This window comes from Ochlerotatus camptorhynchus, unplaced genomic scaffold (genome assembly GCF_037179485.1).
Source record: "Ochlerotatus camptorhynchus isolate MF236.1 unplaced genomic scaffold, CSIRO-AGI_Acam_v1.1 ptg000070l, whole genome shotgun sequence".
Taxonomy (NCBI): Eukaryota; Metazoa; Arthropoda; class Insecta; order Diptera; family Culicidae; genus Ochlerotatus; species Ochlerotatus camptorhynchus.
The window spans coordinates 2,240,243-2,260,858 of NW_027040560.1; the positions used below are offsets into that span (position 1 = coordinate 2,240,243).

The 20,616-nt window shown below is 42.4% G+C and overlaps 4 protein-coding genes and 1 non-coding gene across 6 annotated transcripts in view; 3 read left to right on the forward strand and 2 right to left on the reverse strand.

Annotated features, from left to right (window-relative positions):
• Positions 1–830: 830 nt before the first annotated feature.
• Uba4 (Ubiquitin-like activating enzyme 4) lies at positions 831–3,766 on the reverse strand. The gene is made up of 3 exons (XM_065216887.1): positions 3,714–3,766; positions 3,466–3,640; positions 831–2,055 (listed from the first exon to the last, which is right to left on the reverse strand). The coding sequence occupies exons 2-3, from the start codon at positions 3,574–3,576 to the stop codon at positions 856–858; spliced, it is 1,311 nt and encodes a 436-aa protein (XP_065072959.1). The 5' UTR covers positions 3,577–3,640; positions 3,714–3,766; the 3' UTR covers positions 831–855.
• A 135-nt stretch (positions 3,767–3,901) lies between these two features.
• mRpL1 (mitochondrial ribosomal protein L1) lies at positions 3,902–5,203 on the forward strand. The gene is made up of 2 exons (XM_065216888.1): positions 3,902–4,188; positions 4,260–5,203. The coding sequence occupies exons 1-2, from the start codon at positions 3,992–3,994 to the stop codon at positions 5,146–5,148; spliced, it is 1,086 nt and encodes a 361-aa protein (XP_065072960.1). The 5' UTR covers positions 3,902–3,991; the 3' UTR covers positions 5,149–5,203.
• A 59-nt stretch (positions 5,204–5,262) lies between these two features.
• HDAC11 (Histone deacetylase 11) lies at positions 5,263–6,704 on the reverse strand. The gene is made up of 2 exons (XM_065216889.1): positions 6,289–6,704; positions 5,263–6,236 (listed from the first exon to the last, which is right to left on the reverse strand). The coding sequence occupies exons 1-2, from the start codon at positions 6,610–6,612 to the stop codon at positions 5,487–5,489; spliced, it is 1,074 nt and encodes a 357-aa protein (XP_065072961.1). The 5' UTR covers positions 6,613–6,704; the 3' UTR covers positions 5,263–5,486.
• Positions 6,705–14,496: 7,792 nt separating this feature from the next.
• The window catches only part of Cap-D2 (CAP-D2 condensin subunit), a 29,388-nt gene continuing 23,268 nt past the window's right edge, over positions 14,497–20,616 (forward strand). For both annotated transcript variants that reach the window (XM_065217068.1, XM_065217069.1), the window contains exons 1-3: positions 14,497–15,208; positions 15,275–15,998; positions 16,062–18,635. In XM_065217068.1, the coding sequence (XP_065073140.1) occupies positions 14,637–15,208; positions 15,275–15,998; positions 16,062–18,635 (3,870 nt within the window). In that variant the 5' untranslated portion in view covers positions 14,497–14,636. The remainder of the gene's footprint in view (positions 15,209–15,274; positions 15,999–16,061; positions 18,636–20,616) is intronic.
• On the forward strand, positions 19,880–19,961 carry TRNAL-AAG (transfer RNA leucine (anticodon AAG)). Its single transcript has one exon. It is a non-coding gene; the product is annotated as a tRNA-Leu (tRNA).

A 20,616-nucleotide genomic window follows, 5' to 3' on the forward strand; every position in this document is an offset into this window, starting at 1 on the left:
ACCGTACATGGTACTCGCTCATATACACTCCCAAAATAGTATGCCGCAAGTAAGTATATCACAGAGGCAACTAAAGATCCAGAAACAAAAACCGATGGCGCCGAAGATAATGAGGTAACTACTACACTGTATTGTAATTTGTACAATAATACTCACACTACTTATTATTAATTATATACTTTATTATATATTTATATTTAGCTGTGGTGATTAATATGACTATATAGTATTATTTATTTATACTAACTTAAACACAACGTGGGGTGACCCAAATCCAAACGATCACTAACCAAAATAATAGACTTATCTTTTTCAGCAGGTGTAATTTCGTTTAGTTCTGTTTCTCTCTTTTCAGCAAAACAACAACAAAAAATCTCTATAACTCTTCTCCATTCTTTTAATCTCCTACTATCCCCTATAAATGTATCGGAAACTAGGTCGTTATGCTATACGGTCGAAGAAGGTCGTTATGCTATACGGTCTAGCATAGGCCTACGGCCAGGTTTCAGTAGGTGCACATTCGCTTAACGGCAGATTGGTTTACAGTGGTTGACCAGGGTGTGTGCTGATAAATTACAAATTACAATTACAATATTAATGAATGAGAGGACTTGACGTATTGGAAGCAGATTTTTCCAAGAGGTCGTGATTTGTCCGAAATTACTATCTAACAGCAACGGATGTAGTGAGGAACAACAGTTACGATGTTGTGCAACTGTTGTCCTAGGGTTTTTTTTTTAAATATTAAGGCACTGCTAGCTTCTAGCACATCTTCAGCGAATAATTAAATTTCGGGACGGATTTCTCAATGAATAACGCAACAATCTTATTTATCGCTGTACAATGTCTATTGAATCAATAGATCGGAAACTCCGAATCGATATGGTGTGTCCATGCGTGCAATCCACCGGAAATGTCCCGCGGTGGTTCCAAGCCCTGATCCTGAAACAGTGGCACCAAATGACGCACCGCTAGCTGCGAATCGTTACCCCGACGACACACCACAAAAACGGGCACGCTACCGGAAGCCGCCATCTGAGCCAACTCCGAGGTTCGTCGGTCCTTTAGAATGTCATCGATGGGAATGTTGATCGACGTCGGAAGCTGGCAAATTTCGAACTGATTCGCACCGCGAACGTCTATCAGCAGGTGGCGCACGTTGTTATCCGCCAGCTCTTTGTACTCTTGCACCGAAATGCGTTCATGTGGTGCCAGCAATTTCAAATGCGAGTCCTTATCGGTGGCCTTCATGCTGCAAAACTGTTCGTAATCGATCAATTTGGTGAGCGAGGCATTATCCGAGCATACGACACAGTCTGCTTTTTTCGATCGAAGCTTTAAATTTCGGAACGTGCTCTGATGACCATCGAAGAGTAACAGGCGCCCGGAAAGTACTCCCGTGTTGCCGAGAATGATTTTGATGGTTTCTAAAGCTTGCAGGGCTCCGATGACTCCGGTGATTGCGCCAAGGACTCCGCCATCGCCGCAGTTGGTAACCGTTTCCGGTGGCGGTGGATTTGGAAATAGACAACGATAACAGGGACCACTGTTGAAGTTGTAAACCGTCAGCTGTCCTTCCAGCTGTAAGGCACTGCCAGAAACCAGGGGTTTCTTTAGAAGGACGCAAGCATCGTTCAGCAGATATCTGGTGGCCACATTATCGGTGGCATCAACGACGATGTCGTACGCACCGATGATCTCCAGAGCATTGTCGCTCATCAGCTGAGTGTGATGTGTAGTGACCTCGATCTGCGAGTTCAGTTCTTCCAGGTAGGCCTGCACCGAGTCCACTTTCGTCAGCCCCACGGTCGATTCCGTGTGCAACAGCTGCCGGTGAAGGTTGGTCAGCTCGACGGCATCGTAGTCCAGGATTCCTATCCGACCGATTCCCGCCCCGGCTAGGTAGAGAGACGATGGACATCCCAACCCACCGGCACCGACCACCAACACGGATGCTCTCTTCAGCTTCAGCTGACCCTGGACGCCGATTTCGGACAGAATGATCTGACGGCTGTAGCGGGCGATTTCATTGTTGTTCAGCTTGTTGATGCAGTTCTGGAAAGGTGGAAATTCGATTCGTTGAGTAGGGCATTTATATTGTAATTGTAATTTATTTAGTTTACGATACCCTGCTGGTTGTTCCTTTTATTAGGTCAAGAAGATATAGGCAGGATGATCAGTGAACCGGAAAATCGAGAAAAATCCGTGAATCTCTATGACAAATCGGAAACAATATACTTCATCCTCTATTAAAATAAAAATATTTTAGACCTTACAAAAATTTCAAGACCCTTGAACTGGACTAGATTTTTAGCATACAGTCACTCTGAAGGACTATTAAGAAAATTAAAAAAATACAAATCAATTTCGAGCAGATTTTTGAATGAATTCCAGAAATAACATAAAGGTATTTCAGAGAAGTCCCAGGGAGTTTTGGGATGAACTCAAAGAGAGTCATTTGCGTGAGTTCATAGTATTGTTCTAAGTAGATCCGTGTTAAATTTCATGGTGATTCTGAAGAGAATTCCAGGATCCGCGAAAAATTCCAGCGGATTAGAATGTTGAGGGTACAATTCCATAGCATTTAGTAAAGAGTTTTATGGAAATTGCGAGGATAATTTCAAGAGTTTCTCGGAATGAAAATTGGAATTGTTCATTTTAAGGACATCAACATGTGAATTTACAGAGTAATTTAGAGGAGACATCCAAGCGAATTTTAAGAAGATAATTCGTAGAAAAATTGCATGGAAATTCTAAGAAGACATTGCGAATCTAAAAAAAAAACTATGAAGCTTAAGTGAAATCTTAGAAAAAAAAAATAAAATTTGAAGATTTGAGTGTTCTGCAGAAAATTGCTGGACTGTAATAAAAAAAATCACCAGAGTGAATCTCAAAGAAAAATTCTGAAAAGAATCCGGTGAAGGGAAATGATTTTAAAAGAACAGAGTCAAGATTTTAGCGAATTTTCATAGACAATTTAGAAGACTTTGAACGCAGAACCAAATTAAAGATCCAGGAGAAAATCTGCTTTCTTAGTAATGATTCATTTAACCTTCCTAATGCATTTTTAAATTTACACAGTGTTTCCAGGTCAAAAATTACCCCAATGCATTAGGAAGTTTTACCAAGCGATGGGTTTTATGAGGGTTAAAATCCAGGGAAAAAACCTTGAAATTGCTAATCGGGATTTGTTGGTCACCATGTAGTACCTCTATGCAATGTTCTGTATTTTTACCATCAGCTGTTACAGAAACTGAGCAGGCATTTGCGATTTCGACACCTCGATTTAGGATTACAGAACACATCTCCATTTGACCTTGGCCCGCGCACACCACAGACGACAGCGCCACAGAGAGTTGAATGCGCTTGCGAAACTGATTTTGCAACTCACTACCGCAGGCCTCAGACAACCGTTTCCAGCTGGTGGTGGTGCCCGCTTGCATCTGTATGTGATTGGCTACTTACTTTCTGAAAATGTTTTTTCAAGGTCTTCAGCTGTTGAACCTTCGCTTTGAGCTGCTTTCGCAACGTTCGGATGTCGCTTTCCAGCTCCTCGATCTGCATTTCACCGTCCATATTGTAGCTCACACCCTTTTTCCACCAGTCAATTCGGAAGCATTTCTTTTGCAGAACAATCGTGCTGTAATTTGATGAGCCAGAAATGATCAAAATTATTAAATGTAGTCGAAAATGGAGCTCCGATATTCGCGCACCTCCAGCAATCTTCGAAGAGACTCAGATGATTTTGAAATGTTTTGGATTCGAGCGAGACGATGTGGGACACTGAAAGAAAAGCTATCCGTTTTTGGCTTCAGCGAAGGAAAAAGTGTTAACCCAGCTGAATCCCACTTGACGTCGAGTGACATTTCTCGACGTCAAAACATAAAAAAAAATCCGATTCGCATGCTTGCGGCATCCGAATTATTGTTACCTAAACAGTGAAGAAAATTGCATTTTTCCCGGCTCGGTTCCGCTATTGGAAACAAGCAAAATGTTCACCCTCAGTAACGTGATGCTGACGCGGCTAGGGATGCCTTCCGTGCTGCTGGGAAACGCGCGGCTGCTGCAAACTTCCGTCGTCGATTTGGCCGCCCGAAAGGGCACCCGTGAGAAGGCACGCAAGGCCAAAGTCAAGAAAGTGGTGGAAAAAGTCGGATTCATTCGGCACGACATGAGAAACAAGGGGAAGTAAGTAGCAAGGACTGAACTTACAATTCTACCAACTGCTCTATATCATTCTTCACCACTCTTGCTTGCAGGCTCAATCTGAATCAAACCAACAAGCACATTGACGACAGCTGGAAGCAGGATCCCACCGATAACTGCTGGGTCAGTAAGTACTACAAATGGAGGGTGTACACGGTGGAGGAGGCAATCCAGTGCCACCGGGAAACCCATCACCCGACTATGATCAATCTACCAAATGCGCCTCTGCACGCTCACGTTGAGCTCAACATGCAGGGGGAGAAAATCACACGCTTTGTCGAGAACTTCCAACGGATGGTTGCAATTCCGCACAAGTTCGAGCATGGTGAAAACCGAAACATTATCGTCTTTGCCAAGGGTCAGCAGAATCTGAAGGAAGCGACCGATGCAGGAGCTACCCTTGTTGGAGGTGTTGAGTTGATCAAGGAAATCCAGAACGGTGATCTCCAGATAGCCGAGTATCCCTTCGTTCTCGCTCACCCAAACATCCTCCCGGATTTGGTTGTGATCCGAGGACTACTCAAGAAGAACAAGTTCCCCAACCCGCGACACGGAACGTTGGGAGACGAGCTGGCAGAAATGGTCAAAAAGTACTTGCATGGAATTCAGTACTCGGCTGAGAAGGATGAAAATCAAAAGGATTTCGGTCAGATCGTTGCCTGCGTTGGTTCGCTGCAGATGGATCCGAAAAAACTGGAAGAGAACTTGGCTACATTGCTGAAGGATGTGAACGCGATGAGACCCAAGCGGGAGGGACAATTCATTACCAGGGTACTGCTGAAAAGTCCTCCGTCGGGAGAAGCGCTCAAGATTGATCCGTTCCTGTATGTACCGGCGGAGGGCAAAGCTGCTGCCAAGAAGGGCAGTAAAGCCGCTGAGGAAGAAGCAGCCGAAGAATCCGATGGAGAAGACGAAAAACAACCGGCCGCTGCCAGTAATTGATAAGGTTAGTATGAAATGTTAGCAGGGAAAATATACGAAAAATATTGATGAAAACGCATCAGTCCTACGTAGCAGTGAAAGTCACATCCTTTTTATTAATCACCAATGAATATGAAGCAAAGCTACCAAGTACTTAACAGGATTTACTATAGATAGGTACATTAATAGTTGTCGGTACATTTAGGAAAGTACAAATCTGGAAAGTGTGCCCACCCACACATTTAAAAGCTGTCCAGCGAGGACAACAAGCACATCACATATCGTTCCCTTCAGACTAGAATATATATTCCATTTAACTCACTCTTGTTAAATCTCTCTCCCCGTGTCGCTGCACTTGATTACTTAACCACCGGCAGCAGTCCTTTGGCGTTCAAATTGAGAATCGAATCGGCAATTACCCGGGCCGAACTTCTAAGATAGCCTCCACTGAGAAGCATCACCAGTGGAACTGCCCTCTCGCGTGCCATTTCAAAAACGATCTCATCCCGTTCGATCACTCCCTCGGAAGTGATGTCCAAAATTCCCAGCGGATCTCCCTTCAGCACGTCAGTCCCTGCATTGTAGATGAGGAAATTTGGTCGGAATTCATCGAACGACCGAGTCAGATTGCTCCTCAACTTCTCCAGGTATTCTTTGTCTCCAACGTGCGGCTTGAGTTCCACGGCTCTCTTGATGGCCAGCTTAGCTTCATGATCTCTCGGGTAAATCCGGTAGTTGTACATGTCCATTATAAACACTCCACTGTCGTTCATCAAGTCCCTAGCATAGCCATTGCCCTGGTGTGCATCCAAGTCGACAATCATAATCCGCTCGATTCCTCTGCCGCTTGCCTGCAACATTCTGACGGTCAATGTAATGTCGGCGTAGGGACAAAAACCACCGCCACTATCAGCGCTACAGTGGTGGAATCCACCGCCCAGATTAATGGCCCATCCCGTCCCGGAAGAACCAGCCAGGGCACACTTAGCCGCCAATATCGACCCGAACGTTTGGTATCGCATCGGACGTAGATAGTTCCGTTGAACGAAATAATTTGGCACAAACACCAACGGTGGAATCTCCGCTATTTTGGCCACATTGACACTCCACTGAAATGGAACCAAATCATTATTTTCCCCCAGCAAAAATCCCACACATTACCTTCAAACTTTCAATATACCGTTTGGTGTGAACATCCAACAGTTCATCGATGCTGATCTCCCGGGGTTTGTGGACGTCAGCATCGCTGCCAATCAGATTACCTGCCTTCAGCAGTCGATAGATATTACCCCCCTTGGCAGCGTCGAACGGGTGTAGTCTCTGCAGCCCACAGAATCTCACCCCATATTCCGGTCGATACACGATAGGCAATTTGTCACTGCGTAGATTTTCGTTCAATTCATCGTCCGTCGTAGCTTGACGGTCTTCTTCGTCCTCGTCCTCCGTAGAACTCATCTTGGGGGCACGACCCAGCTTTAAACACATCCTCAGTGGACAAGAATTCTTTATGGACTTGATCCCATTTTTCACTTCAGATTAAATGATTGTTTTACGTTTTCCTTCAGCAGCATGCCAGAGCAGACCACTCGTCGCCAAAGCCAGTGAGATGAATGAAATTTGGTGCAGTTGGTGCTGACTGGCGCAATCAAAACATAACAAACAAAAAATTGTTTGATGCGAAATGACGTGCGAGGTGGGGAGGAGAATGGAAAATCAAGGTCAGTTGGGTGGTGGTCGTGGTCAGAGATGCTACACGGCCAATGAGACCAACCCAAATTTGAGTTCAGCTTACTCATAATCGCAAAAAGTACAGGAACTCGGCGATGAGTAAATTTGCCTCATGTTTTCCTGTGGAAAACCTCAAAAATCTGTCGGATAATGAGAAAAATTGACGCAAAATTTTACTCAGTCTAGGAGTAGTACCAATCTCGGTACCAGCAATCGAATCTTTACTTTTCTTATGTTGGGGTATTTTTTTCCTGGATTAACCTGGAAAACATGAGGCAAATTTACTCATCGCTGAGAGCAGCACCGGTGGTGTAGTGTTAAGGGTGATTACCTCTCACCCCAGCAGGCCTTGGTTCAATCCCACCCAGTTGGCGCCGCCGGGATGTTCTGAGGCATAACATCTCTGATCACGCCTTTCTTCGGAAGGGAAGTAAAGCCGTTGGTCCCCAGTTCATGAGTTGATGGGTCGATAGGTAGGGTCCAGGTGTGGGAGCTGCCTCCCTGGCGTCGGTAGCAATGCTCGATGAACATTTCAAATGGTCCTATCTGCTTTGATCGATTCTCTTCATCGACTTTCTCTTTCGTTAATAACTCAGCTGCAAAATCTTTCCCTGTTGTATTTGACATTTTGGACGCTATATAAGAACCTCCTTTATCAAACTATGTGGTAGAATTAGCGCGAAATCTGTTTGCATATCAGTGGTTATGAAAAGAGAAAGTCGATGAAGAGAATCGATCAAAGCAGATAGGACCATTTGAAATGCTCATCGAGAATGGTGCTCAACACGAAACCAAGATCGACGCCCGTAAAAAAAAGAACGATATAGATACAATGAAATGTATTGTAACAATACAATAGAATTTATTGTACTTAAAATAAATTTTATCGTCCACAACTATAACATAACCATAGAATTTATTGTTTGCACAATATAATCTATGGTAAATGGGGAAATAGAACAATAGAACAAGGGGGTTATTATGTATCTTAACCGTACAAAAAATCACTTTTTCCCGAACAAACTCAAGCCATTTACCATTCATTTTATTGTTTTTCTATTGTTGAAAATTCATACTATATGGGACGTATTGTACATCTAATGTAATACAATATGTTAAAATTTCTTGTCCAATATACGCACATTAAGATCGAGTGTTGGCAATAGATTTGGATGTAATTGTATTTTATTTTATGGTAATTGTATGGTTATTTTTTTCCGGGCGGAAAACAAATTAAGGGAAAAAATACTGCACTTTTTGCGATTTATGAGTAAACTGAACTCAAATTTGAGTTTAGTTCACTCATAATCTCCAAAAATGCAGGAGCTCAGCGGTGAGTAAATTTGCCTCATGGTTTCCTGTTGAAAATCTCAAACATCTGCCGGAACATGAGGGAATTGACAAAAAGTTTATTCAGTCTAGGAGTAGTACCAATAGACTGAGTGAACCCAATCTTTACTTTTCTCATATTCATCTGAGTACTGCGAACTCAGCCGATTTTATTTTTCAAGTGAGCTAGAAAACATCTTGAAAATCTTCCGAAGTTTCAATTTTTTTGCTGAAACAGCTCACAAAATTGTATATACATGCTGTCAAATGAACTCTTGGCTCCTCCTCCTCGGCTCCAGAAATAACGTATACATGGTGATGGTAGTGCACCTGCCCACAAAGCTCGCATGACTCTTATAAAGTTTGATTACATTCTTGTTTCAGCAACCCAGTTTTGGCATTATTAATATCAAATAAAAACAGTTTTTCGAGCATCACGCTCGATGATTTACATTATCCGCCTACTAAGGTTGATGTTTCGTAAGTTTCATAATTATAATTTTTAATTTGTTTTCAGTATGTGGCAACAATTTTACTTGTGGTTCAAACAGTAACTACCTACGTGACTTTTGAGCTCTTTTGAATGTTTGGCTCCCGTTTGACAGTTTGACTCGGCTCCCAGATGACAAGCATTTTGAGCAGGGGGCAGGGGGTAAGGCACTCTGCCACATTGTGCTAACACCCACAGAAACACACTTCAAACGCCCATGATAAGCAAATGTTTTAATCTTCCGGCACCACTGCAAATAATGTTTACATTCGATTGTTATTTTGTTTTGAAAAAAAAAAAGAAGAAAACTGTCGTACCATCCTGCCGGGAAAGAGAAACATTCTTGGTTTGATTTGAAAACCTCCCATCCGAAGAAAAGTTAATACGAACCCGGTTAGGATCCACGAAAGCAGCAGTTTCAGGAGTAGAGGTGAGCAAAACAGCTCATCTGGCTGAGTGGATCAAACCAATCCAGCTCACTAAAGGGAGTCGATTATTTTGAACAACTCTTCAGCTCACATTGAAATTATAGAAATTATGACACACACTCAAAACCGGAAAATTAATTAGTGGTTTTAGTGCTTAAAACTGCATAAAATCAATAAACCCGTACCTTACAACATTGCTCTACTTTTCAATGGAAAACGCCACTAACGCAACAACTGATCAAGCATCGCGTATTTCTGATTTTAATTCTTCAGAAAAATTGCTCTCACTATTCTTGGCTTCAGCTCCAGATTATCAGCTCAGAACCGGATCCGGAGATGAATCGTGAAGAATCGAGAAAGAGTAAAAAAGATCCGAAGAGCTGGACGGGTCCGAGAGTTGTCATCCTACACAGCTCCCAGTCGATCATTCGAGTCAATGATTCGGATCCGGAGCTGAGCTGATAAGCTGTAGAGCTGCATTTCGATTTTCGGTTATTTGCTTTTGTGCGAATCTTCCGCTCTCCCAGAGAATGATGGGAGAAGAGGTGAGAGCACATATGCTGGTAGGAACAGCGTTGCCAGTATTCCAGATTTATCTGGATTTTCCAGATTTTTAGTCGTCACAGACAGACCACGTATATTTCCAGATTTTTTAAATATGTTCCAGATTTTCCCAGATTTTTTAAACATTTTGCTTTTAAAATATCACTGCAATTGATTTAAACTCTAATAAAAAAAATAAAAATGCGAAACTTGCTACTTTAATTATTAAAGGCCATCAACGTTGGACATTATTGGAATTTTAAGGTAATTCTGAAAATAGTTCACAGTTAAGTGTGAGGCGAATTCTTTGTGAAATCAAAGGAGAATTTCAAGCTACTTCTGAGTAGAATTACATCCATCTTTGTGGGCTTCGGGGTCGTGCGGCGTCACCCATCATTTAGGCGTATTGTGAGTGCTATGAAGTGAGGGTTCGATTCCCGCTCCAGCCGGTGCAAATTTTGGTTTCCTGAAAATTTCCCTACTGGTCTAATGGGTGTGGTGTTCGTTGTCTAGTGTTAAATATTCAGTCTGTGCAACCTCTGGTTGAAGACGGTGTCAATTGTCTTGTTAACTCTGATGACAATTGAATGGAGATTTTGTCAATAAAGGAAATATAATCTGGAAGAGAAATCATAGAAAATTCTTATGATGAAACTTAAGGAGTATGTTAATACCAATCGTGAGAATAATTTCAAAGGAATTTTGTCCAATGTTTCTATGGAGATTAATTTTAATAAAATTTTAAGCGCAATTTCTGAGAGACTTTCAAAACCATTTTGGCAAAATACTTGAGTACTTAGGTAATACTGAAAAGGATTTCAAAACAATTCTGACCTTACCTACAAAGCAGTTCAAAGGGAATTATCGGTTAAGTCTGAGAAGAGTGTGACGGTCATTCTGAAGAGTGTACAAAGGCATTTGTTAAGAATATTTCAAGAGCAAATTTTCATTACGTCGAATGTAACAAAGGTAAACAAAGTCGAGCTATCAGTGTCAATCGATGCTCCTGCTATTACACTAATATACTGTCTGAATATAGGATCACATCCCATTTTTAAAATTATTTACCAGTCGAATTGCTTTTTGACGTAATCACCTTCCGATCAAAATAGTTTTCGATGTTACTTAAGTCACCCGATTTCTATGGAGATGCCGTTTGCCTTAAGTAACAGCACAGAGAAACCAGTGAAAAGTGTACGTTCGTCGTTTCGATTTCTCAGTATTAAAGTGAATAAATAGAACTGTTTGTTGCTTAGATGATTTCGGTGGTCCTAAAATGATGAATGGGCTGCACGTAAGGAGACGTAATTGATAATTCTCCCGAATATCCTGGTAAATACACTTTGACTTAAGTAACAATAGGGGCCACCAAACGACGTATAATATATTTTGACTCAAAAACCAGTATTTTTTAGCATGAAAGCTAGCGATTTGCATTTGTATGATTAAAACCCGGCTTAATATGTTAAACATTGCTATCACTATGAGATTATATGTGTTTAATTGGAAATAGGAATAACTTTTCGGTCATCAAAACAAAACTTTATTTTTCTCGGATCGGTGCGAATGTTACTTACGACATAATGAAAATTTGCTCTTGATTTTAAGAATTTCTTAGAGAAAAATGGACACAAAATTGAGCCAATTCTTGCCAGTTTGAGGGAGTTGTGGAATTAGAGAGTGATTTATAAGAGATTACAAGAGGTAATGCTAAGAACTCTTAGAATGTTACTGGAAAAGTTTAGATATTTTCAAGAATATTTTAAGGGAATATAGAAAAGAATTATGATGGAATTCTAGGATGATTCAAATTGAACTAAAAAAAGGCGAAGATATCCTGTGAAGAGTTCCAAGTAAATTAAGACTAACAAAGAAATTCATGATCTGGGACGCAGGAAAAATATTGTGCGCGCGTCTTGGTTTACGCAGTCCTTTTCTGAAAATCTCCGCTATGAGTGATGGATTGAATGGTTTAGACTTGGGATATCAGTGAGCTGATGAGCCGCGGTTCCTAAAAAATGAACCGCGGCTCATCAGCTCACTTGAGAGAATCGGGTCTATAGAACAGCTCGGGAGCGGATTGCCCATAGCTAATCAGGAGGAACAGTTGCTAAAAAATGTAAAGATGTCGTGCAAAAAACCAAGACATCCGCAACGGAACAGTTACTGATTGTCAATTCTATTTAGGTTCACGGCCCCACAAATTGATTGCCGCCCTGGCCTGGTGTTAGCACAATGTGCCAGAGTGCCTTACCCCTGCTTACCCCCTGGTTCTTATATAATTCCTTTTCCGAAAATATATGGAGAAAACAAGAATTTTGAATGGTGATGGTTCTTAACAACCCATTATTTGTAAGGTTCACTTCCAAAAAACCATAATACATAAGGTTAAAATTTTATCACACAAACTTTCACGTAAAGTTCCATAACCATTTCAGATAAAGTTTAGAATGGATTATAAACAATTTTATACCATTTTTGGTAAGGTCAAGTAATGGTTCGCATTTATGCATTTATTGGTGAATTTTCACTTAAATTTGACGCTTCGAAAATAAATTATAATGTTCGAAAATCCCTTTGTTGTTGCTCTAAGAGGAAGAGGTGACAATTGACTATAATTTCTATCGCTATCTTTATCTATGTCTATCTCTATCTTAAGGACATCAAATCAGCCAATCACGAAATGGTTCACATTTAACATTCAAAGTGGTTCATTTTTGCCCCTGTATTGTCACCTCTTCTCTTAGGCTGTGAACCATTTGCCAATTTAAATTTAACTCGTGGTTAAAAGTGAAATTTTGAAAGTTATTTTCTATGTTCGAAAATCCCTGTGCTGTCGATCGATCGGTTTTCGAGAAGAACTTAGCCAAGGTTGTCAAAATTTAACTTCTTATCTGTCAGAAGTAACCACGCTCGGATAGCAGGGTTAATCGATAACTTTCCATCTGTCAAATTTTAACCAAAAGTTAAAATAATCCACCAAATGGTTCAGAGCCTTAGTTGTTGCTCTTCTAGAAGGTGTTTGTCAAAATTGATTCCTAGTCTGTCAGAATTAAGTCTGGTAGGTTTATTTGAAAATTTTCCATCTGTCAAATTCAAGTGAAAATTCACCAAATGGAACACAGTCTGAGTCAAGTTGACTCACTCTCTCTTTTTTGTCCCATACCGTGGACACAACAACCAACACTCATCAAATTTCTTGAGCACCAGTCAGCAAAAATACCTAACATATTTTGGAGATCCCAGCAGTCTGACAGGCTTTTGATAATTTTGTAGATTTTCGTATCGTCTGCATAGAAAACGCGGCATCCTGATGGTATCAGCAAAGCGACGTCGTTTAAAAAGATCGAAAATAGTAGCGGTCCTAGGTTACTGCCTTGCGGGACTCCCGAGTTGTTTGAGAAAACATCCGATTCCGACGCGCCAATCTTGACATGTACATAGCGATTCACCAAGTAAGATCTGAACCAATCCACAGCAGTTGACGAGATGCCAAGTATCTCCAGCTTGGCCAGCAAGATATTATGGTCCACCGTGTCAAATGCAGCTTTTAGATCCATATACGCAGTATCGACTTGCCATCCTGAATCCATGCATCGCAGACAGTTAGAAGAGAACTGCACCAGGTTCGTGGACACGGAGCGCTTCGGGTAGAAACCGTGTTGTTCTGTATCGATATATTTTTTGCAGCGTGCGAACAGAGCACCATTTATGATAATCTTGAACAGTTTTGAGCAGGCACACAGGGAGGTGATTCCACGATAATTTATGACATTCCGTTTATCTCCTTTTTTGTGCACTGGCAACAGATAAGCGGCAGGGGAACTCACATTGCTGTGCCGAGAGATTGAATAGCCTCGCAAGTGGAAGGCAGAGAAGGAATAAGTGCACCGAAGACACCAATACGATTAGACGTACACACTTAATCTAGCTCGGTAAAACCTACAAAATCCGATTACCTCGGCATTTACTTTTGCTGATATCTCTGAAAAATATCTGGTTGTTAGCTGACATCTCAGCAAAATATTATTTGTTAGCTGAGTCTCGGCAATTGTTTTACTGAATCTCAGTAAAATAAATTGCAGAATTACTCGGCTGTTGGAATCTCGGCGAAAATATTTAAGTGTGTAAACTTGCAGTTTTATCACACTTTTTAATAAGTGAAAACGCGCTTATTAGTTTAATTTGGTGTGAAACGCGCAATACAAAGAAGTTTCTGATCAAAGCACAAAACTGACATCTACCGCCGTGTTCGTGGAAATTTTTTATCCTAGCCACAAACACGCGTACACAATTTATGAGTTAGTTCGTGTCTAATCTATTTCGGACAAATTATTTGTATCTAGAAAAAACATTTCTATGGTTTGCATTGGTTTGCACATTTGAATCCGCCGTTATGGATTCTCGATCAGAGTTAAGTTTAAGTGTCATGTCGGTTTAGAGCAACCGTACGGTTGCTATTTTGAATAAACGCCAAAAGTTTGTTTTGCCGGTGTGGAAAACGGTAACTTAAATTATGACTCTGATAGCAACGACCGGTGTGGAGTGTGTGCCAAAATGGAAACGCTGTGCGTAAGTAAAATAGTGCCGCAAATGGCAACGACTGGTACGGTTGCTCTTATCGGTGGTTTCCCGGTGTCCAACTTGACCGACAATAATTACGAAAATAATTATTTACCAAATCGAACACCGACTGATAACCCTATTTTTATTTGCAACTATTATTCCCCAAAGCTGGCAACACTTCCGCTCACGAACGCTCATTCGGTGATTGCGAATTCGTAACGCCGAGTAACGTCTTTCGTGCCCAAGCCAAAAAACGGCTGTTTTTTTGTTTCGTTTCTCAAGTTTTCCGGTTTTGTCTGTTTATTTCATCAATTTTCCGCTAATTTACGTAAAATTTGATATATTTTTTCCTTCGGCACCGGTCGCGGATGTATCCGGGAGTGAAATCGTGTTGAAGTTTTCAGTGTTCAAGTGGAATCGAAAGAATGGAATGGCAGTTTGTGATACCGCGGCGGCATTCGGAGCTGCTAAACTCGGATAAAAACAACTACTGCGTTGGACGCGTTCTCGACTCGCGGGAGATTCCGGACGCTCTGAAGAATGCCCGGTCGGCCATGAATGATCCCTTCAGTGTGTTTGATCACTTCGATACGTTCTTCTCGGTGATCGACAATGCACAACAGCTTTCGGGGACGAGTCTGCTGCGGGCGTTCGATTTGCTGTACATTGCAGTGGATCGGCTGGGCAAGAAGCTGGCCGATGATCTGGGGACAGCAGATCTGCCGAGGGAAGAGCGATTGCCGGCGTTGAATGCGGTTAAAATGTTAATCTATTTGATGGGTGGACTGGTGAAAGTGGTCGATGCCCATGTGAGCACGGCACGGGAAGGAATGGGACTGTTTAAGAAGGGAGGCGCGAAGAAGAAGGACAACGAAGAGTTGGAAACGCTGGACTGGGACAGAAAGCGGTATCGATGCGTGGTTCAGTTGTACAATTTGTTTCAACTCCCGCTGGAGCGTCTGTGGGATCCACCGGTGTGCGAGGAATCGTTTGTTGAGTAAGTCGGATTGTTTTGTAATGGATTAAAGTACTCACTAATTTCGTTTTGTTTTCCAAATGATAGTGTCGTCTGTGACATTTGTTATCGGACGTTGGAGCAGTCTTACGTGAAGAATCGTGAGCTGGTGGACAGTGTATTTCAGATTTTGGGCACCGCGATCAAACGGTACAATCATGCTTTGTCCTTCCCTGTGCGGACGATGCAAATTCTGGAGCAGTGTGAAGCCTCTATTGCTCCGATCGCTTCAGGAGTGATGCTGCTGTACGAGGAATTTGGAATAGCAACCATCTATCCCGTGCTGATTAAAGAGTTGATTGAGAGACTAGGGGCCGATGTTGCGGATGCCCAAGCAGCTCGTCATTTCAGTCAGTTTTTGCTGGAATTGGGAACTCTGGCGCCAAAATTGATCATTCCGCATCTATCGATGCTGAGCGATGAGTTGCTGGGTCTGGATGCGTACGTAGTCCGGAATTGTGTCCTGCAGATCATGGGAGAAGCCATCGTGTCCGAACTGACATCAGAGGATCTTACGGATGAGTTGAAAGAAACTCGAGACGAATTCTTGCAGGATCTGTTCAACCACATGATGGATGTTGCGGCACACGTAAGATCCAAGGTGCTGCAAGTTTGGCATCACATTGAGCGTAACAATGCCGTTCCGTTGAGCTGGCGGCATCAAATTCTGGAGAGGGCCGTCGAACGGTTGGAGGATAAGGCACTGCTGGTCCGGAAAAATGCCATCGCACTGATTAAAGCATTCCTGGAGCATAATCCGTTCTCTGCTAAGGTAGGTCAAAGATTTCGTTTCCCCCCGTCAGATCACGTGGTTAATTAACATCTTTATCCGTAGCTATCGCTAGCCGAGCTACGCACCCAGTACGAAGAGGCTGATAAGAAACTTCAGGAGATCCGCGACAAGATGGTCGAACAGGATACGGCCCTGAAGAAAACCGAGGAAGACTGGGAAGATCTAACCGTGCAGATGTATCCAATATTCTCCGAAGAACTCTCGCGGCAGAATTCTTCGGATGAAGCAACACAGTTAACCGGAACCGACGCCGATGTCGAATCGCTGGTCAAGGACATTGGAGACATCGTAGAGGGCCAAAGGTACAAGGAGCTGGTACACTTGGCTTGCAAGGTGGACTATGCCATTGGGAACACCGAAACCAGAAAGACACTCACCGTGGAGCAGCAGTGCATCTACTTTCTGGCGGTATTGAAGAACTATTACATCAACAATCGTCACGGTCCGAACTTGAACGAAGAGTTTCAGAAAATCGAAAATGAAGTAAATTTTCTGAAAGATTCTATTCGATTCTCGGAAATCGTTTCCGACGCGGTGCCGAAGCTACAGGAAATGTTGATGTCAAAATCCCAAACGGATGTCTACGAAGCGATTGACTTTTTTACGTCCGCCTATCTGTTTGGAATTAAGGGAACCGAGTGTGGCATGCAGCAAATGTTGTACTTGGTGTGGTCTTCGGATGCAGACAAGCGCAACAGCGTGACGGCCGCTTACAAAAGAGTGCTGCTGGAGGTAGACTTGGAGGGAAGAGCAAAGAACGTCAAGGTGGTGCAGAATTTGTGCCAGTTCATGGTCAAGCTGTCCATGGGTCACTACACGGCCATGGAAGTGCTGGTCAATGAATGGGTCGAGAGTGGGGATGTGGACGCTCAGATGATTCAGGTCATGTTTGAAATCTACACGAAAAAGTTGGAAAATGTAACGGATTCCGAATCTCGGCAAGCACTTCAATTGCTCATCATGGCATCGGCTGGAAAGCCCTCGGTCGTAACGGCGAATCAGGCGCTGATTGAAAGCATTGGGTTTGAGCAGCGGGGACGAAAGGATCCCCGAATCTTCACAGCCACCTTATCGCTGTTGATGAACTCGGTTGCAAAACCGAAAGACGGTTTAAAATACTACAAACGGTACGAAGCCGATTCGTCGATAGTGGGAAAAGTGACGGACATTTTCGTGAAACTATTTTTCAACAGTAAAATTGCCAATTTCGACAGCATCGGCAACAAGACGTTTGATTTCATCTACAAAATGGTAAGCACTCCGGACATAATTAGTCAGGACATCCTGGTCACCATCTACGAGAAGCTACATGTTATTGCAAATGAATTTCCTAGTGAACGGGAAAACCTTCACCTCTCTCAAGACTTGCAATCGCAAATCCCTGGAGCCACTCAGGAGGAAGTTAATCGTCAGTCGCAGGGTTCACAGAGCGGTCACAAAAACGTTATCACATTTCCAACGTTCCTGATTGCTCGTTTCATCCTCATGATCGGCTATGTTGCTATGCGGGAAATGATCTACCTAGACATCGACGTCTACAGTAACCTAAAGTACCGGCAGGAGCTGAAGGAAGAGATCAGAAATCGTAAAAAGAAGAACGCAGCCGTCAGCAAGACGACTCCCAAACGAAAGGCCATGATGAATGTATCGGCCAGTAATGCACTGAAACGTCTCTCCGGGACGACTGGCAAAGAGCAGGAACAACCCGAAGAGGAAGAACTTCTGAGTGGTGCCACGGCCGAGGACACCGTCGCCGAAGAGATCACCTACATTTGCGAAACGGAAATGCTCTATAACAAGGATTCGATGCTGGCCCGATTCATACCGACAATAATAGAGATTTGTAAGCACCCGAACCGTCACAAAGACGATTTCCTGCAGAAATCCAGCACCCTCACCCTGATTCGCCTTATGTCCGTTTCGTCCACCTTTTGCGAAAACAATATGCCCTTCCTGATGAACATCCTTCAACACACGAAAAACAACCAAATTAAATGCAACATCGTCATCGGTCTGTCCGATCTGACCTTCCGCTTTCCGAATGTGATCGAACCCTGGACCAGCCACATGTACGCAACGCTTCACGAGAAGAACGTCGAACTGCGCCTGAATGCCGTCAAAATGCTCTCTAATCTCATCCTGCACGAAATGATCCGCGTCAAGGGTCAAATCTCCGATCTGGCCATGTGCATCGTCGATGTGGAGAAAGAAATCCGAACCATCACCGAGCAGTTCTTCAAGGAAATTGCCAACAAATCCAACATTCTGTACAACGTCCTGCCGGATATCATTTCCCGGCTGAGCGACCCGGCGCTCGATTTGGAAGAATCCAAGTACCAAATCATCATGCAGTACATAATCGGGCTTATCAACAAGGACAAACAGATCGAATCATTGGTCGAGAAGCTGTGCCTGCGGTTCCGGGTAACGAGCGAACAGCGCCAGTGGCGGGACATTGCATTCTGCCTGTCACTGCTGTCGTACAACGAGAAGACCATCAAGAAACTGTCGGAGAACGTCGGATGCTTCAAGGACAAGGTGCAGTACGATGAGATCCATGCGTCGTTCAAAACCATCATCAGCAACACCAGCAAGTCGGCGAAACCGGAACTGAAGGTAAGTGGGATTGTAGTTAAGTATTGAACAACCGGAGGGATAGCTATGGCGACGACGGACGGACTCTGTACGGAAGGAAATTGATATGAACTCTGCGGTACGGAAATTACTAATTATGATAGGAAGATTAATAGCACAATTGGATTTAACGTATTTTAAAAAGTAATGAAAAAGTCCCAAAAGAGCGATATATTCCTGGAGTCTTTCATCTGACTCCGGGATAATATCATTCACTGGTGCAAATTTCAGAGTGGTATCTCTTACCGTTTTTGAGTATTGAAGAAAATTATAAAACAAACTTGAAAACGATAATTTTCATAACTTTTCTATTACTGGTCGTTAGTTTTTCGGTCATATATAAAAAAAACGGTAAAAACCAGTAAAAGATAAGAGGTATCATCAAAAAATCATTCCAAAATTTTGTTTCCTCATTGCACTACACTGGGACTACTGGGAGTAGAAAATAATCTTCACGGAGACGAAAAACTACCCAAAATTAAGTACTTTAACTCAAATCCCGGGTTCAGCTCAATAATTCAAATTTGAGTAAATCGCATATAGTAGTTTCCATTTAACACTAGCAAACAAAAAATACTTACTTAAGTACATTCTACACTAAATTAAGTTTAATTCACGTAAATGTGAGAGTATGCAATTTACTCAAAAGTAACTCATTTGACTGAACTATATCATTGGGTCGAATATTTCGTCCCTTTTTTGACAACAATAACGAGTTCAAGTGAGAGGCTCAACGCAAAATTAAGTAAAAAGAACTCAAATTTTGGGTAGTATTTTTTCTCCGTGTTGTGAAGGTTTCATCCGGAGTTCGTACAGCTCGTTGTAAGGACTGCCATTACATTTTTCATATGAAACATGTATGTATAGAGGATATAATAAATTCACAATCACATTTGATGTTCATGCCATTTATTTTGCGTGCATAAAATTCGGATCGATCGATTTCCCTAATGACGCCTCTGGTAAATAAAAATAACCAGTCAAGATAAAATATGGAATACTGTCAACACTGTGGTTGAGAATAAAACCGACTCATTCATCATTCGTGATTCTCACGTGCATGAGAAAATGTGTGCGTTACACAAGCTGAAAAAAAATAACGTTAAGTGCCGATCGGAGAAATGTGTGAGTGAGAAAGAAGCGTTATGTATTGACACTATGAAGAGAGCTTTCATTATTCTGTTGATTTGATTGTGTACGGCTTTGAACACAAGAAGAAGATGTAGGGTAGCGTGGCCGAGCGGTCTAAGGCGCTGGTTTAAGGCACCAGTCTCCTCGGAGGCGTGGGTTCGAATCCCACCGCTGCCAGGATTTTTTAGCCGCAGACCTGTTCCAAGATTTTTGAAGATTACTTATCTGGAGTCATTTTTGAGTAGGATGTAGGCCATATGTCGAGGAGTGAAAATTTTAATTTCTGTTTATTTACGCGGTGATGAGCACGGCGCTGATCTATTGTTAGGGTTTTGCGATGTGCATTGCTTTGTGCACGGAGTGTCTTGAAAAAGAAAAGTGATAGGTTTGGTTGTTGTGTGGTTGGAGTGGAGAGAAAAATATGCGTGAAAGCATCGGGAATGCGCTACCGGGTGAAGTGATTTGGTCAGTACGTTCCAGTTGAAGATTGTTGACAAGTGTATTTGTGGTGATGCAAATTATGGTTTAGATGACGCATGGCTTCAAACATTTTGTGTATCCAAATAAAACATATTACATACTAAATCAAGACCAACAATTGAAAAGGCCTTAACTTCATTTTGTAAATAAACCTTGTAAGGCCATTTTGTAGCGAACCGAAGTCCATCAACGCAAACCAACCGAATGAACAGGTAGCGAGAATTCTCCTCTACCAGATTGTGTTTTAGGTTTACGAATGCAGGTTTCGGTTCGCGAGAAAATGGCCTTACATGGTTTGTTTACAAAAAGGAGTTGAGGCCGTTTCAATTGTTGGCCATGAAATACGCACAGG

What these genes read in the sequence shown, in the direction of transcription:
- Uba4 (XM_065216887.1), bottom strand. Translation starts at nt 3,576, where the DNA reads ATGGACGGTGAAATGCAGATCGAGGAGCTGGAAAGCGACATCCGAACG. An exon ending in TGAAAAAACATTTTCAGAAA is followed by an intron (nt 2,056 to 3,465) that starts GTAAGTAGCCAA and finishes CCACCTTTCCAG; the next exon opens with AACTGCATCAACAAGCTGAA.
- HDAC11 (XM_065216889.1), bottom strand. Translation starts at nt 6,612, where the DNA reads ATGTGTTTAAAGCTGGGTCGTGCCCCCAAGATGAGTTCTACGGAGGAC. An exon ending in GGTATATTGAAAGTTTGAAG is followed by an intron (nt 6,237 to 6,288) that starts GTAATGTGTGGG and finishes GTTCCATTTCAG; the next exon opens with TGGAGTGTCAATGTGGCCAA.
- mRpL1 (XM_065216888.1), top strand. Translation starts at nt 3,992, where the DNA reads ATGTTCACCCTCAGTAACGTGATGCTGACGCGGCTAGGGATGCCTTCC. An exon ending in GACATGAGAAACAAGGGGAA is followed by an intron (nt 4,189 to 4,259) that starts GTAAGTAGCAAG and finishes TCTTGCTTGCAG; the next exon opens with GCTCAATCTGAATCAAACCA.